At 35.9% G+C, this 19,093-nt stretch overlaps 1 protein-coding gene across 2 annotated transcripts in view; it reads right to left on the reverse strand.

Moving 5' to 3' along the window:
• The window catches only part of prdm5 (PR domain containing 5), a 295,484-nt gene that overhangs the window by 203,585 nt on the left and 72,806 nt on the right, over positions 1–19,093 (reverse strand). Inside the window, exons 5-7 of one of the 2 annotated variants that reach the window (XM_028802169.2) lie at positions 16,050–16,224; positions 8,590–8,682; positions 8,255–8,376 (exon numbers count right to left, since the gene is read on the reverse strand). In XM_028802169.2, coding sequence (XP_028658002.1) covers positions 8,255–8,376; positions 8,590–8,682; positions 16,050–16,224 — 390 coding nt within the window. The remainder of the gene's footprint in view (positions 1–8,254; positions 8,377–8,589; positions 8,683–16,049; positions 16,225–19,093) is intronic. The other variant, XM_028802172.2, reaches the window with a different exon arrangement.

Raw genomic sequence — 19,093 nt, forward strand, 5'->3', positions numbered from 1 at the left:
TGTCTGCTGAGTGGCGGCAGCAGGAGTGGGATGTGGAAGACTTCAAGTCGTAAACAATAGCACTCTCATACGTACCCATGCAGGCTCATTAGAACGTGTGTTGTGCGCTCTCCACAACTATTTCTGTGTTTTTGTGATTACTTTCACCCATTTTTGCCCTTCTAAGCATTCCAGCATGTTGGGTGTTAAGCACAAAAACAGTGGTGATGCAGGTGGTAGTGTTAATAAGAAATGCTAGGCCATCACAATGGAAACAAAAGTGGAAATAATAAAGCTAGTAGAGCACAGTGAGACAATGGTTGATGTTGCCCACTCATACCAGATGAATCGTTCCACCATTAGCATAATTCTCAAGAACAAGGATAAGATTATGGAACATGTGAAAATTTCAGTGTCAATGTATAGTCAACTATAGAATCAGCAAGAAATGTGTGCTGAGCCTAATGCTTTAAGTCTTTTCTCTCATTTGAAGGATAAATATGGAGAAGGAGCAGCAGATGCGATATTTACTGCAAGCCATGGATGGTTTCACTGCTTCAAGGCATGTAATAACCTCCATAATGTGAAGGTGGGTGGAGAGGTGACAAGTGCAGATACGGTAGCTGCCCTAGAGTTTCCTGCAACACTTTAAAGAAATAATTGAGGAAGGCAAGGTTTTACTCCAGCAAATATTCAATGTAGACCGGTGATTCCCAATGTGGGGGGAACAATTTGATTTTTAGGGGGGCAATTTGAGAATTTAGGTACATGAAACAATTTATAAAATGAAAAAAACAAATTCTCTGTTAAAAAGGATAGAAAAAAATAAATAATTTTTATTTTTTACAGAGACATTTATATACAGTGATACCTTGAGATATGAGTTTAATTCGTTCCGTGAATGAGCTCTTAAGTCAAAATGCTTCTATCTCAAATTCATTTTCCCCATTGAAATTAATTGAAATGAGATTAATTCGTGCAAGCCCCCAAAAAACCACCGCAATTTTTTGTTAAATGTTTTCAACATAAGAAAAAAATGCATTTATAATGAACAAATATTGTATACAAACAAAATAAAACCTAATACATAAAAGAGAATCTAAAGAAATAAACAGACGTTGGCAAAGCCGATTAGCGTATTGTAATGTTTTTTTTTCTTTCACTTCACTTTTGCTTAACTTAATTTTCTTTTTCACTAGTTTTTTTCTTTTTTACCACGCTTTCATCACTTTCATTCGAATGGCGTTTCAATAGAAACATGTCCAAGGAGCTTTGTTTAGTCCTCCCCTTTAGAATATTTCTGAAATGAGTTAGGCAAGTGTCATTAAATAGCGCGGCTGCAAGTTCAGTTTCATTTCAGTAAAGTCAGGCGTTAGGCAAGTGTCATTAAATAGCAGCACTGCAAGTTCAGTTTCATTTCAGTAAAGTCAGGCGTTAGGCAAGTGTCATTAAATAGTGGCGCTGCACGTTCAGTTTCTTTTCAATAAAGTCAGGCGTTAAGCAAGTGACATTAAATAGCGGCGCTGCAAGTTCAGTTTCATTTCAATAAAGTCAGGTGTTAGGCAAGTGTCATTAAATAGCGCAGCTGCACATTCAGTTTCTTTTCAGTAAAGTCAGGCGTTAGGCAAGTGTCATTAAATAGCGCGGCTGCACGTTCAGTTTCTTTTCAATAAAGTCAGGCGTTAGGCAAGTGACATTAAATAGCGCGGCTGCACGTTCAGTTTCTTTTCAATAAAGTCAGGCGTTAGGCAAGTGACATTAAATAGCGGCGCTGCAAGTTCAGTTTCATTTCAGTAAAGTCAGGCATTAGGCAAGTATTATTAAATGGCGGCGCTGCAAGTTCAGTTTCTTTTCAATAAAGTCAAGCGTTAGGTAAGTATCATTAAATAGCGCCACTGTATGATCAGTTGTAATTTTTTCAGGGTATTTCTTTTCTTTAAAATTCAAAATTTTTCCCCACATTGCAAACACTTCCTTTAACTCAGTTTACGAGATAAACTCCTTCGCGATACCGATCTCCTGCAGAACCTCCATATGTTGCTGCGTTTGTAGTTCCGTCAACTCCTCTATCGTTAGTTCCTCGGAATGTGCGGGGACAAGCTCTTTGATGGCTCGTATTTCGAATTTTGGCTCATAACTCAAGACAAAAAAATCGACCTAGTGACGGCTCGTATCTCAAAAAACTCGTACATTGGGGCACTCGTATCTCAAGGTATCACTGTATTTATATAAACATAGAAGGGATGATTTTACAACCGGCTTGGGTTTTTCTACTTAGAAATTGTTTTTACAATTAAAATAATATGAATTGTAACAATGATTATACCATTTTGCAATATAACAAAAATATAAAATGATCAAAATATTACAGAAAAAGCTGTCATTAAAGTTATTTTATATTTATGAATATCACGTCTCTTATTATATGTTTTCAAAACTGTATTTGCTGTATTTTCATATTACTTCATATTATATATACAGTACTGTGCAAAAGTTTTAGGCAGGTGTGAAAAAATGCTGTAAACAAAGAATGCTTTCAAAAATGGAAGTGTTAATCATTTATTTTCATCAATCAACAAAATGCAGTGAATGAACAAAAGAGAAATCTAAATCTATTTATCTATTTATTTATCTATCTAAAATCTATTTAGTGTGATCACCCTTTGCCTTCAAAACAGCATCAACTCTTCTAGGTACACTTACACACAGTTTTTTGAAGGAACTCGGCTGGTAGGTTGTTCCAAACATCTTGTAGAACTAACCACAGATCTTCTGTGGATGTAGGCTTCCTCACATCCTTCTGTCTCTTCATGTAATCCCAGACACACTCGATAATGTTGAGATCAGGGCTCTGTGGGGGACATACCATCACTTCCAGGACTTCTTGTTCTTCTTTACGCTGGAGATAGTTCTTAATGACTTTGGCTGTATGTTTGGGGTCGTTGTCCTGCTGCAGAATAAATTTGGGGCCAATCATACACCTCCCTGATGGTATTGCATGATGGATAAGTATCTGCCTGTATTTCTCAGCATTGAGAACACCATTAATCCTGACCAAATCTTCAACTCCATTTGCAGAAATGCAGCCCCAAACGTTCAAGGAACCTCCACCATGCTTCACTGTTGCCTGCAGACACTCATTATTGTACAGCTCTCCAGCCCTTCGACGAACAAACTGCCTTCTGCTACAGCCAAATATTTCAAATTTTGACTCATCAGTCCAGAGCACCTGCTGCCATTTTTCTGCACCTCAGTTCCTATGTTTTTGTGCATACTTGACTCGCTTGGCCTTGTTTCCACGTCGGAGGTATGGCTTTTTGGCTGCAACTCTTCCATGAAGACCACTTCTGGCCAGAGTTATCCAGACAGTAGATGGGTGTACCTGGGTCCCACTGGTTTCTGCCAGTCCTAAGCTGATGGCACTGCTGGACATCTTCCAATTTCGAAGGGTAATAAGCTTGATGGTCTTTCATCTGCTGCACTAAGTTTCCTTGGTCGACTACTGCGTCTACGATCCTCAACGCTGCCCGTTTCTTTGTGCTTCTTCAAAAGAGCTTGAACAGCACATCTTGAAACCCCAGTCTGCTTTGAAATCTTGTGTCTCTGTGAGAGACCTTGCTGATGCAGTATAACTACCTTGTGTCTTGTTGCTGTGCTCAATCTTGCCATGACACGAAACTGTCTTCCACAACCTCACCTTGGTAGCAGAGTTTGGCTGTTCCTCACCCAGTTTTAAGCCTCCTTCACAGCTGTTTCTGTTTCAGTTAATGACTGTGTTTCAACCTACGTGTGACATTGATGATCATTAGCACCTGTTTGGTATAATTGGTTGATCATACACCTGACTATAATCCTACAAAATCCCTGACTTTGTGCAAGTGTACCTATAAGAACTGATGCTGGTTTGAAGGCAAAAGGTAGTAACACTAGTGCTGGGTGGTATACCGGTTCATACCGAAAACCGTTTTAAATTTTTTTTATGATATGGATTTTTCTTATACCGCAACACCAGTTTAATTTGCCTAAACAACATTCGGAGCGTGGTGCAGCGGGAAACTGTTCAAGTGGGGACCTTTTTCACTGCTACACTGCTAAACACAGATTTGTTGCACAGGGGCTCTTTTTCACTGCTACTCCACTAAATAGGTAGTGGTAGTGTAGGTATTGCGCGGTGAAAATGGACAGAGAACATTCCGAAACTGAAGCTGACAATAAAGTTGAACATAATGACACAGAAGAACTTTTGCCGAAAAAAAGGAATCACGTCCGTTTCCTGGAGATACTTTGGTTTTAAAAGGTGGGATGTGGACCATTATGTTCAAATGTGTAAATACTGTTTCTATACTACTACTTGTTTTATTTGTTTTCAATACAGTGTAATTTACCTGGGTACTGTATAATAGTGTGATGACATGTTGACTTTATTCTCAACATTTCCAGTTTAATCTCGACGCTTATGACGAGAATAAAGTCGACATGTTGACTTTATTCTCGACATTTCTATTTTATTCTTGCCGTTTATGTCAAGATTAAAGTCGACATGTTGACTTTATTCTCGAAATTTGTCATTAAAGTAGAACATCGTAAACTAAACTTCATCATAAAATGAATATTTAATTTACTAGATTTTCTCAAACCCAGTCATAAGTTATATAGCACATTAAAATGCTTTGTGTTAAGTGTTCCCCGAGCTTCTTAAACTGACTTCCTCTTGCACTAAGAGGAGGCGCCGGCAGCGATCGCCACACAGAATACATTCACTTCATGATATTCCTGTTCTCTGAACATTTAGAATGCTAAGATAAATACTTGATATAATTTTCATGGTGAAATGCATTAAAGCATGCATTAATCTTGTGGGGGCACGGCAGCATGGAGGTTGCACTGCTGCCTCACAGCAAGGGTGTCTCGGATGTACCCTGCCTTGCATTTGCATGTTTTTCTGGTGGGTTTACTCGGCGTGCTTCAGTTTCCTTTCAAAGTCATATAGGATGTGGAGTTTTGTTATGCTATATTGACCCTGCTAGTGTATGTTTTGCTCGTATTCACCCTGCGATGTACTGGCGACTAGTTCAGGGATGGGCGCAACCCTGAATGGATGGCATAATTAAACATGTATAATGAAGATATTTTTAAAGTTCTAAACACTCCGTGGGCTAAGTTTATAACTAGTTTTAATTTCACAAAGACGTTTATCGTGTGGTGATTGGTTATGTGGAGAAAGAAAAAGGAAGGATAGGAACTGGGGTTTTGGTACGTCAGATAGAGACAGCACACGTGCAATAAAGAAAGCCCGCTCAGAAGAACATGCATTGAATTCTGTGTTCGTGTCTCCGACCACCAGATCACAAACCCAACATTTACACAATATTTAAGTTAAACCTGTGCGATACCCATTCATACATCCAGTTTTTTGGAGCCTCGTCACACCTGCCATAAAGTTCTCTACACTGAACATACACCTGGGGACCCCTTACTGCGAGGGAGCAGCACTACCGCCTCACTACCGTGCATGTTTAATACCTGCTTTAATGCATTTCATCATGAAAATTATATCAAGTATTTATCTTAGCATTCTAAATTTTCAGAAAGCAGGAATATCATGAAGTGAATGGATTCTGTATGGTGATCGCTGTCTCCTCTTAGTGCGGAGGAAGTCAGTTTAAGAAGCGTAGTGATTAACAACTGGGTCGGGGAACGCAACACAAAGCATTTAATGTGCTGCATTAATTTATGACGGGGTTTGACAAAATCTATTAAATTAAACATTGATTTTAGGATGAAGTTTAGTTTACGACATTCTACTTTAATTATGAAGTAAACTATGAGAATAAAGTGGTAATGTCGACTTTAATCTCAACATAAACGGCGAGAATAAAGTGGAAATGTCGACTTTAATCTCGACATAAACGGCGAGAATAAAGTGGAAATGTTGACTTTATTCTCGACATCAACGGCGAGAATAAAGTGGAAATGTTGACTTTATTCTCGACATATAGTTTTTTTTTTTTCTTCCCTGTGTCCGTATTGTTTTTTTCTTCACCGTGGCCCTAATACGATTCCGTTGGGCTATACCACAAATAGTATTATAAATGCAAATTGCAGGTTTATTATTTATGCATATAGCTTAGCTTGAAGCAAGGTCCATATTAATGTAGTTTGCCTAAATGATGGTTCAGTTGGTAAAGATGTCATCACCAAGTTGCACTTGTTTTATTTTATTTTAATTTGGTGAATACTGTGTAATGCACCTGGGCTTAAAGTCTTCAAGTAATAGTGCAACTATCAGTAATAATACTATTATTTATTTTGTTATTATTTATTAGTTTAAATATTATGCAGTTTAATGATGATAAAGTTGTTTAAAAAGTCACTTTAACGTGTCAGTGGACAGAGATTGTTAACATTAACAGAAAGTGTAGTTGGTTTACAAAAAATATTTACTATTTATTCCTTTTCTAAGACATATTCAGTGCAATACAGCTTTTGACAAGCACTTCTGGATATTTTACTAAGTCTAAATGCCTCTTTGTATGGTTGAAAATATGTTGTCAAAATTATAGTTTAAGTTTTTGCAAAATTTATTCAATAAAAAGGTTCTATATTTTGAGTGCATCTGTCATGCAATGTGATACCTTCTCCATTAGTGCCACCCCCTTGAAAACTTTATGGGGCAATGCAAACCTGTATTAATACTTGTGTGCACATTAAAATGTTTTTTTGTACAATGACAGTGGAATAGGTTATTCTTAGCCAGTAATTGCAGTGGAAAATGTGGTTAACATCCACTCTTGCATTGGGGAAAAAAATACCGTTGAATACCGTGAAACCGGGATAGTTTACAAAAATACCGTGATATAGAATTTTGGTCATACCGCCCACCCCTAAGTAACACCAAATATTGATTTGATTTAGATTTTTCTTTTGTTCGCTCACTTTGCATTTTGTAAATTGGTAACAATAAACAATCATTATTTATATTTCTGAAAGCATTCTTTGTTTACAGCATTTTTTCACACCTGCCTAAAACTTTTGCACAGTATTGTATATATATATTTTTTAACAATTTCTTAGTGATTTCTTTGTCAGTACTTCAACTATCCTTTCCCTCTTGTTTCCATGTTCTTTGGAAGCTTGTTTAGACCAAATTAATGACATTATGGGCTTCCTCCATGTGAGTAGGAGTTCACTTTTTGAATAGGTAATAATAAGAATAAGGTATATGTTACAGTGGGGGACATCATGATTTTAGAGAGGCCTAGATTGGGAACCACTGATGTAGACAAAACAGGTCTTTACCGGAAGAAGATGCCAGACTGAATTTACATCAGTAAAGAATAAAGGAAAATGCCTGGCTTTAAACCTGCGAAGGACAAACTGGCTTTACTGCATGGCGATAACACTTCAGGAGATATGAAGCTGAAGCCACTGTTGGCTTATCATTCTGAGAACCCAAGGGCCCTGAAGAATATAGCAAAGGCCTCACTTCCTGTTGTGTGGAAGAGTAGCCTGAAAGCCTGTTTGTCCATGACTTCCATGGTTTTAAGAAGATACAGGAAGAAAAATGTAACGTAGTCAGCAACTTAGTTTAACATCAGCTAGTAGCTTGACCAAGAACGTGAGGAAGAGGACTTCCCAGAATTATTTGTTGTGCACCACCAGGAGCTGACTAATTAAGACCTCATGAAACTGTCTTTTGTTATTATAAACTTTATTTCATGTACAATACTTGCAAGTTGTTCAAAGCATGTTAAAAACCACCGAAAAAACTGTTTATATGTCCAAATCCAGATCTGTCCGAAACTAAAACATTTATCCACAAGTACCAATATAGTACAAATGTTGGATTTACGAACAAATGGACTTACGATCAGCCTGTTGGAAAGGAACCTGTTCGTAAGTAGGGGACCAACTGTACAGTCAATGGGGTCACTAAGATTTTTATTAAACCATAATTCTAACTACCCTTATAGTCACCATTATTAGCTGAAAAATCTAGAAATCAGAAAATAAACTGCTGGCTGAAAAATGTTTTCGGTTTTCTATGAGAAAGCAATAAAATAATAATTCTGGGGTGTTAAACTTCTCTGTTCTATTTTATTGCAAACTTGTTGTCATTGGTTAACTCAGATTGATACACAGAATTGGCCTTGCCCTACTGTGACTCTGAACTGGACTAAACACGTTTGTTCCATTAAACACTGAATGAACAAATTTTGTTACTAACATTGTATACTGTACATATAAAAATAATAAGGAAAAATAACAAACTTACCTGTATGTACATTTTGTTTATGCTTTTTCAAGGCATCCTTGCTTTTGAACCTTTTCCCACAGCAATCGGCTTTACATATAAACCTGGCATCCCCTTTGCAAGCTTCTTTATGTTGTTCAAAACTACAGTATATCAAACAACCAAAAACATATAATGAGGGTGTCAAAGATTTTCCAAGAGGTATGCATGTATAAGAAAGTGAAACAGAACAATTACAGAATAATCACCCACATGCTTTGCCAAATGAGATAAGAAGTATGTGAATGTTTTTGGTTTAGGTAGGCTTGGAAGCAGGCATGCAAAGTGGAAAGCAGCCCAAAAAAAAGCCCAAAAACCTTGATTCAGAGCTGAAGGAAGTGCTGCAGAGGGAACATTGATAGGCCTTTGAAGTATCTCCAGGACTGACGTTCTCCGTGCACTGTAGAACACTACAAAGCAATGTAAAAATATCTTTATTATTATGTAGAAGTTTTAATAAAGCCTTTATTAAAAAGACAACACTTCACCTAAATAAAATCATTTTATAAAAAATCCCTTGTCTGTTCTGTTTCCTTACAAAAGGGGTTAAGGTAACCTGGGTCCAAACATGGAAAAAAAGGTTTAAACTTACAAATTACATATATTTTTTAAGGCAAGAATGTTAACAGATATTAATCTTCTACTTGAACATTGGATAAAATAGTGTATAACAGTCTATCTCACTTTAGAAAGGAATTAAAAAAGTTAAACTATTTACAAATTTCTCTCCCTCTGCAATAACTTTTCACTTCATGTGAAAAATGTCAAGTTATGGCCACTCAGCAGGAGTGCCTCTGTTACAGAAAGTGGGACATGCTCCTTTCACTGCTGGAAAACTTAGACATGTTGGGGAAGGCTGCAGTATGTGCAACAGATAAGGACCAACTTTTCAGTTATCTTCAATCACTGAAAAGTTCCAGAGACATTTTTACACTTTCCAAAATTGAATTGAAAGAAACAATCAAAACCTGACGGACCATACTAACGGCTTTCATTACAGGAAGTTTGCTTATTGATTTTATTTTTGGTACTGTATGGAGATTGTTATTATGGACAATGCCCAGGTACACCTTTGATCTGTAAACAGTACCAGTAACATTTGTTCTACCTTGTCGCCTTATGTAACAGCTACTCATCTACACAGTATTCAGTTTACTAGTGAAACACAATGCCATCGTTATTATTTTACAGCTCTACATTTCAGCCCACTTCAGTTGCAGCTATAGTGAAATGACTTACCTGAAATATATTTGGAACTCAAACTGGCTTCAATAATGGTCAATTAGGAACACATTTTTTCCTCTTCAGCTGTAAGTACTTATCTATGGAGAAATGAGTGCTACAGACTTGTGGTCATCTTTCAGTATGTCTTAAATTTGAGTGCTCATATCCAATCTAAGCACTACAAGCCATAACTAGTATTGTGATTACCTTAAGGAAGTTGATTAAAGCTGTAAACCTTTTTGTTTTCTAAATGTATGCTCACATCTTGGATATACACATTTCTGTACTATTTTCTTGAAAGATAAAAATGTTCTAAGCAACTTGCTTGGTTTCGAGCTGATCTTATTTACATCTAAATTCCACTCATGACGGCAGCTGTGAGCAGATAAACGAACAGGAAATGTATTCTTACCTCAAGGAAAATAGTTCAGAATCAGTAATAAAATAATTGCTTCTCGTTTCCTTTTGTTATCACAAGTGTGCATTATAAACGCGGAAGACACGTCTTCTTAAGTTAAAACCTTTGTAGCTTCAAAGTGGACTATTTTCAAAGTTTAACCCTTTTTAAATGCTTGGACCTGGGTTACCTCAACCCCTATGGTAAGGTGCAAGAACAGACCAGGTACTGTATTTTGAAAATTTATATAAAAAATACTTCAATTTAGAATACAATTTTATGTGGAAAATTAATATATACCAAGATTGTGAAGAAATAACTTAAACTTGAAAATTACCAAGACTTTCCTTTTACCAACAATAACCCAGAAAGTTGCCTTGTACTTGCAACTTGCTTGTTCCAAGTGTTTCAAATTCTGTTTTGATAGGTTTATTAAACATCTGGTGAAAATGTTAACCAATATAAATTTTAACCTTAGAGTTTAAAAAGGTGTCAGAAAAACGCAAACACTCTCAAGCACAATACCTACACATTCCATAAGATATTAGATTTTAATGAAGCTATAACGAGCTGAAATTAAATCTTTACGTTTTGTAGCATTGCTAATGTCTGTATTATTGAAAGCCAGATGAAAATATTTAGGGTGATGCATGTCAGATAAACAACTCAGTCCCAAAAGTGTTATGATGTTATAATTATAGCAACTGTAAAGAACATTTTTCAAAACAATAAAATATTTTATTTTTCAAGGTTACATGACACTTTGCTTTGTAAAGTTCTTACAAAAAGAACTGTCAATCAAGTACAACTAAAATACAAGTGGTCAATGTGCTGATAGAAAATCAGTTATTCAGTTGTGACAAAGAAAATCCATGTTGGTCCTCACTCAGAACAAGGTCCATGACCATACTCCACTTGAGACCAGTGAGTAGGAAAATACAGGTTAGATTTTCAAAAAAAGATAATCTTAAAAAAACAGCACAGCAGATTATACAGTAAAACAGTGGCAACACTGACATTACGAAATGTTGCAAAAATAATTTACAAGGCTAGTTCTGCACTCAAGGAAGAAAGGCAAAAATACTGGCTTACCCTCTCTACACAACAAAATAAAATGACCTATTCCACAAAACAAATATAATCAATCACTTAAGAAGAATAAATTATGTCAGTTTCTCTTTCATCTGATACATTTATTTCTGAAAATATTATAAACAAAACAGCAAACACTGTTATTAGTCAAAAGTGACTAAATAGTCAAGCACACACTATGTAGTCACCCCAATTAAGCAGTCCAATTAACACAGCCCCAGTTCATGCAATGCTTAAGCTGCTAGAAGCTCTGCCAAAAGAAACAGCTAGAGAAAGCAAGAAGTAAACTGAAATACTGTTATACATATAAAGAGATAGATAAAAAACATAATATTTAATTATACTACAGGAGTATGTATATGCATATGAATGAGTGTGTGTATCTATATGCATAAGTGTCTCCTGCAATAGACTGGGATCTCATACAGGGTGGGTTCCTAAATAGATTAAACTTAACTTATTCCTCTAAATTCAAATAAACACAGGATTACAACATTTCTTTTTCTTTCTCATTACAAACTCTCTCTCTCCACACCTACTGTACTTGCCTTCCAGTAGGTAGGTGTGCTCTAATGCCACATTAATTTGTTATTGATCAGACAAGTGTGGACAATTTACATAAAAGACCCAAGTGATACATTCCTTTGGAACAATTAGAATTAAAAATGTTTTGAAAATTGGTCAAGGTGTGAAAAAACATTGACCTTTCAGATTCAATAATAACAAAGTCAAAAACAATAAAGTAGGCCAGAAATTACATTTTGAGCTAGTTCTGAATTTGGAAATATGTTCTTAATGTATTTGGCTTGTTTTTTATATTCATAGACCAAGCAGCAACTAAACAATGACCTCGGGTCCTGTTGTATATCACCATAGCCTGAATCGAATTATAGTTATTTGCAGAATTCTTATTGGAAAAATTGTGTAACTTTTATATTTAGTAATTTGTTGCACTTTTCTATGCAACAATGACTTTAGATGAACATTTTTTTCTCCTGTTTTTCAATCTCAGTGTTTGGCCTAAAGGTATTTTGATTCATTCACTTTTATAAAACTGCATCATCACTTTCAAAACTTCAGCTATCTTGCCTGTGTGTTTAAATATCTTTTGCTTCAGACAATTAGCAAACAGATAAACTTGTGCATTTTGGATTTCTATCAAGCTGCATTATCTAAATTCTGTTAAAATTTAAGTCATGGAAAGAAACCTAGATATTCCTTTAAAGAAATTTTACTGGCTGAAACTAGAATATATTGTTTTCTCATCAGCTGTGAACTGTCCCGGTCCTGAGGTTACACCACATCAACAACCTTGCTTTATAGTTGGAGTAAAGTTATTTTTTTAGAATGTATTGTTTCACCTTTGACAAAATAATATTTTTTACATATACAAATACAGTAGGTCACACTTCTGTATCATTAGCATACTGATTATTTCCTGATAGACTTCTGAATAACACAGACTTTCTCTTAGGAAACTGACATAATCACCAGTTCTCATTTTGGAAAACATTAATTATGATCAGTGATTATCATTACTCATAAACAATAATGTTTGTCATTACAAAAATGCAAAAATCAAAGTTATCTAAGTATTTCCTATTCACTGTGATCCTCTTAACTGAGTTTTTTGGTTTTTATAATATAAAAATCATGATGCAAAAATTTACTGATTAAACACATTTTCAAGATAAATTTCAAAGACCATAATATAACAAATTCTTTTTTATTATTTTACTGTTTTATTCTGCATAGGGTTCTCTGGGTATCACTGGTGCTCTCCAGTACATTTCATTGTATTTGCTATGTATTATTGATTGTATTGTTGAAAAAAAAAACAACTACTGAAAGGGAGATACTTTTAATGACTAAAATACATGAGTTTACTAATTTTTGTTTTGTCTAAAATCAATGTAGTTTGTATGAATACAATTCTACTATAATTAAAATATATTTAATTTTGACAACAAAGACTAACTTCCAGAAGGGGGGGGGGGGGGGCAGAAACAACATACAAATACAAGCAAAAATCACAAAGGGAAGCAACACTGACCCACCCAAATGAATCAAGAATGCTTGTAATTATACAACATTCTATTCTCAAAACAAGGGAAGAATTCACCATCTCTGTGGTAGTGGGATCTTATTTCAACTTCAGGCACAACTATCACTGACCTATAAGGGCACATCTTCTTTTATTTCTCTTAAATATTTCACACAACCTAAATTAGCATTGTAGTGGTAGTAGAAATAGTAGAGTATTACTAAGGAATTGATCCAACTAACAAGGACCTGGATGAAACAGTTAGCTTTAACGATGATAAATCATATGTCACCTTATTTTTTATCACAGAACTGATTTATTATTAATGAAACAAAACTTTAAATTGCTCACATCAGTTTGAACTTTCATGTTGATTCTGAGCAGTAAGTGTACCTCAAACTCAAGGGAAGATTATTGAACCACCATTAAAATTAAGTGCTGCCATTGTACCTAACAATGCTATCATGTTCTTCCAAGTCTCCTCCTCTGGACAGTTTTTGGAGTGCGTCTCATTTCATAGATTTCTTTTTAAATGGTACTGAAATTTTACTTTACAGTCATGTTTTAAAAATAGTTCTTGTTTACTAACAAAAAATAATTGCAGATAGGTGTACTTTACTAAAAACTACAAAAATACCTGTTTTAATAAATTTTGGGATACAAATTGTAGTTGTTTTACATACTTGAATTGGTCCTGTGATGGACTGGTGTACTGGTCTGCACGGTACTGATTTTCCAATTTCCCTCTTAACCACTCTCAAAAAAAACTTTCACCCTGCTCCAATGAAATTTCATCCCGTTTCCATTTGCCTTCTCCTACTCTTGCTAAATGTCCAAAGCTCCCAACCAGATTCCTGCTCTCTCCTTTAAAAGGCATTTAAATTGTATACATAACCCAAGTGAATTCTTAAAACAGCAACAAGAAGGGAGAATATTATAAAGGTATGAATGAATGTGTTTATGACTGGTGTCACACAAGTGCGTTGGAGGATCACCTTTTAAGCTCTATCACTCCAGGACAAGTAAAGCACCTGTTTGCTTTACTAATTGCTAGAATTGGATTAAAAGGGTGATCTTGTTGGCAGCCCAATAATTCTTAGGACTCCTCCCAATTCTTCCCTCGTCTACATTGGTTATTCTTTTTCAAAACAACAGAGGAGGTTGATTTTCATCATTTTCAAAAAATCAATAGAGAGACAGACAGAGAGAGAGAGTGTAAGCATGACCACTTGTCCAATCTAATAGATTCTATTAGTTGGGGAGCTGTTGTCAATGCGATCCCTGATTACCGCCCCGGGCTGATAATAAGCCTTAATGAGTGACCATTTTAATTAATAAATAAAAAATGAATGCGCTCGCACAGGGAGTGGGAGCAGGTGTGAGTGGTCTGCCGAATACGCTCCATCTCCAGGTTGGTGCGAGGCGGTCAGCTGCCAGTATGGTTACCTTATTATCAGCCCGGGGAGGTAATCAGGGATCGCATCGGCAACAGCTCCCCAGCCTATAAAGGGGAGCACAAGATCAAGAGGAAAGTGGGTAAAAGAGTCAAGAAGAGAGCGGAGGTTAAAAGACAGGTGAAGCAGGAGGGAGAAAACATAGAGAAAACATGCCAGTGAACAGAGTGGAAGCAGGTGGACGGGAATACAGCCCCAAGGAGGAGTGAGTGGAATTGGCTCAAGAAGGGGCTGTGGGTCACTCCTGTTGAGTGTTTTAGGGAGTAGAAGCGACCATCATGCTGAGGTGTACTTTTACCAGGTGGAGCCATTGGCAGCGGTGGAACTGCAGAGCGCTTGTGTTGGGTGGAGCCTGGATTGGTAGCGATTCAGGCAGAGCAGGGCTTGGTGGTTGCCTGTGGACATCATGGGATTGGCGGCGGGGAACACGGGCCAGAAGAGATATTGTTATCTGCACCTGCTGGTCGACGTCTCTTCAGGCTGCGAGGTCCAAACAGGATAAGCCAGAGAGGTGTCAGTTTAAAGGAAGGCACCAGGGCTCGCACATTTTAAATGAGTTTCCTGCACTGCGTTGTTTTAACCTCGTTTTTAACAGATTTCTCTAATTATTGATTTTAACCTTCACCGTTCACTTTTTTTATGGATTGTTATTTATTGACAGTTTTGAACATTACACGTGGGAAACTTGTTTTGTGAATTTTATATAATAAAAGCACTTACACTTTTCACCATCCAGTCTAGAGCGCTTTCTTGGTATGTTTTGTCCTCATCTGCCATCTCAGTTACAGTACTGATGGTGTCAGGTTCAAGAGGCTCCCAAAAGCGAAGAGGGAGCAGGAAGTAGACCCGCACCATCACACATACCTTTAGGATGTGGGACACTACTAAAGTAACCAGAGAAAAACCATATGCAAACTCCAGTCTTTTAGAGTTGTGTGGGATTGGTACTAACCACAACCCCACCTAAAATACTGAATCAGAAGAGTGAAAAATCTAAAATAATAAACTAATTTACTGACCACTACAAGACTAATTTAAAGGCAATCTATGCCAATTAACCACAATCCAAGTAGAACAGAAATTAATCTCGGTAAAAAACATGTCGTATGAAACATATGTGATATATAACCCACTTGTTGTCCCCCACATCCCCCACTAATTGAGTAGTGAAAAGGGGCTCAATTCATTAGATCAGTAACAGTAAAGTCAATAGATAAATGGAAGAAGACAACTATTGTAGAGATGAATCAGGACAGTCTGGGCACTATTCAGGTGGGTAAGTAATAATGCTATAATGATGAATTCATCTAATGTGCTTGTGTTACTCCCATGTTTAATATTTGTGTATCAGCAGTTAGTCACACATTTCTATATAAAAACATGTATATCTGTTTTTGAAATTGTGCATTTTGGCTGCAAGGAATTCTTTATAAAAGAAATAGTGAATTTAATAAGAAATAGTGAATGTAACTATACTATTAACGATTTGTAAAAAAAAAAAAAAAAAAAAAAAAAAACAAAAACAACAAAATTTAATGTAAAACAAAATATTTGCAAGTTACTTACTGCCTTTGTAAAGCCTGTTTGACTGGAAATTTCTTTCCACAGTTTCTACATTTGAACTCTTTTTCTTCACTGGGTTTTTGGTGAAGTGTTTGTACGTGAGCAGCAAGTATTTCCTGACTTGAGAAGCTACTTTCACAATGTGGGCAGGCATGATCTTCCTCCTCATTTGCTGGTTCTGTAAAAAATTAAAAATCAATGCACACTGTAACGTATACTACAAATATTTTGTAATTTAACATGAATATAGGTGAATTCACCAATTTGTTCAAATGAGATGTACAAAGATATCTTGTCAAGCATTTCAGGCATTTGTTAAAATCATTTTTTCCATCTAGATGCCAATGCTTAAAAGACTGAATTAGCATAAGCCGCCCTAATTCTGGGTATGCATATGAAATGTGATATTTTACTTCATGATGGAAACATGCATAATAAACAAGAATAGTTGTGTCAAATATTTGAAATATTAAAAGGTGTACTTCAATATAAATATTTGAAGTCTAAACATTCTCAATTGTAACAAAAATGTGTTTATTTTTTGGATTCTTATAGTACATAGAGGACTAGATCCCTAATAAAGGATCAAAAATCAAAACTAACATCATATTCATAATCAGCAACTTTACAATAGCATAAAATGATACTTTACATGCCAGTTTTACCTATCCATGTTTTTTTTTTTTTTTTTTTTAAGTTTTGGGAAATGCAGTAACTTTGATCCCTAATACTACATTAGGAGGTGAACCTCTCAGCTGATGTGGCATGCACAACTTCCAAGTCCTTCTGATCATTTTTGCTTAAGACACAAATTAGTTTACTCTGTATCGTAAGACTATAATTTCCTACACAAATATAATCCAAAAACATCAAAAAAAAATGAGTGTTTTTCAGGTCTAGAGGGCTCAAAATAGGGAAAAACCCCAAATCTTGATGTCCTGCATAAATAGACATCAAGACGAGTTGAACAGTATATCATATCTTGGGGTTTTCTCATACTGGTGAGTCAGGAGGCACCAGGAACAAAAAAAAAAGAAACTGTAGTGATTACAAAGTGTTCATAAGTAATAGAGCATTTATTTTTAGCATATAATAAATTCTTTACATCATTTAAGTAATGACTCATGCAAGTTGGTGAAAGAATTATGCCTAGTAGATGCTCACCAGACACAGCGTGGCATCATATGTTACAGCTGTACAATACAAACATTACTGACATCACAGATGAGCAAGTAAGTCTAAATCCTCCTATATTGTTGCCTTTTTAAATGCCAATTAAATCTGTCAACTATATCATTGCCTTGTACTGTATAGGTTACAACCTCTTCTTAGGTTGCAAAGATTATCACCAAGAGATTTTCAAATAATTAATAAGTTGAAGCATACCATGAAATCATGCATAAAACAACATTGCTAAGAATATCAACCTCTACATTACTGCAGCTGGCTGAAGCGTGTTTATTCCTCTTTATGCTTAGCACCTTCCTTAAAGAAAGAGCCTTGTTTATTATCTTAATCTTTGGAATCCTTGGATTTCTACCCTAACTGCACCTTTGTAACTGAATAGATATTTTTGTCTTTCCTGGAGGTTGATGAAAAACAAACCAATGATGCACAAAAAAGGGTAGCTCAGTGCTCCAGCTCACCTGAAATATATATGTTAGCCATAAAGTGGTGGCACTCTCGGATGCAAGAATAAGACAAAATTGCCAGAATGTACCTTACTAAGAACAAAACTGAGCAACATTTTGCTAGTCTCAACCTTTCTCATAATTTCCTCTCATGTGTCCGGGATATGCCAATTACTGCTTACGCATCTACAGTATAATGTACAGCAATATGCTCGCTAATGCTCTGTTAACTTAAAATGGTTCTCTTTGTGCTCTGCCTTCTGTGGTCTGTAGCCTTCTAGAGCACATGTTCTGTAATAGTGTAAAGATGCCTCAAAATTTTGTTGCTTCTTACCATTTGCTGTCAACATCACCAAATCAAATTTTTACACAATGCTATTATCCAAAATACCTCAATTTTTTGTAAATTCACTTTTAAAATAAATGTAACTGTATATTTTATAACAAATACTACCACAAATAATGTGGTGGGTTGGCACCCTGCCCAGGATTAGTTCCTGCCTTGTGCCCTGTGTTGGCTGGGATTGGCTCCAGCAGACCCCCGTGACCTTGTGTTCGGATTCAGCGGGTTGGAAAATGGATGGATGGATGGATGGATGACAAATAATTAGATGGGAAAAAAGTTCTCTAAGAGACTGCTGCATGTTATAACAAGAAAACTAAAAAAGTAAGAAAAGAAGCTAAAATAAATTTATAACATATGTATTATTTCATATAATTTTGTTACAAGTAGATATATGATATATGTGATTAGAAAAATTAAGAAATGTATAGCACTAAAACATGCCAAGATAAATGTTTATTAAACTATAAATTACAACATTCTAAAGTATAAACTTCTGACTCTTGAATAATGTAATTGTGGATAGAATATATAATAGGTAGCCATTGTGAAACACAACAAAGCAGCACATAATTAAAAGAAACATTAGGTGCTTTGTTTAAATACACAACCTTTAAGAAAAACGGATTCTCCTTATCTGTCATGATACTTAGACAAACACGTTCTTTCATTCATTTACAGTAATCCCTCCTCCATCGCGGGGGTTGCGTTCCAGAGCCACCCGCAAAATAAGAAAATCCGCGAAGTAGAAACCATATGTTTATATGGTTATTTTTATATTGTCATGCTTGGGTCACAGATTTGCGCAGAAACACAGGAGGTTGTAGAGAGACAGGAACGTTATTCAAACACTGCAAACAAACATTTGTCTCTTTTTCAAAAGTTTAAACTGTGCTCCATGACAAGACAGAGATGACAGTTCTGTCTCACAATTAAAAGAATGCAAACATATCTTCCTCTTCAAAGGAGTGCGTGTCAGGAGCACAGAATGTCACATAGATAGAGAAAACAATCTCTAGCAAACAAATCAATAGGGCTGTTTGGCTTTTAAGTATGCGAAGCACCGCAGCACA

The sequence above is a fragment of the Erpetoichthys calabaricus genome, chromosome 5 (genome assembly GCF_900747795.2).
Source record: "Erpetoichthys calabaricus chromosome 5, fErpCal1.3, whole genome shotgun sequence".
In the NCBI taxonomy this organism is placed as follows: domain Eukaryota; kingdom Metazoa; phylum Chordata; class Cladistia; order Polypteriformes; family Polypteridae; genus Erpetoichthys; species Erpetoichthys calabaricus.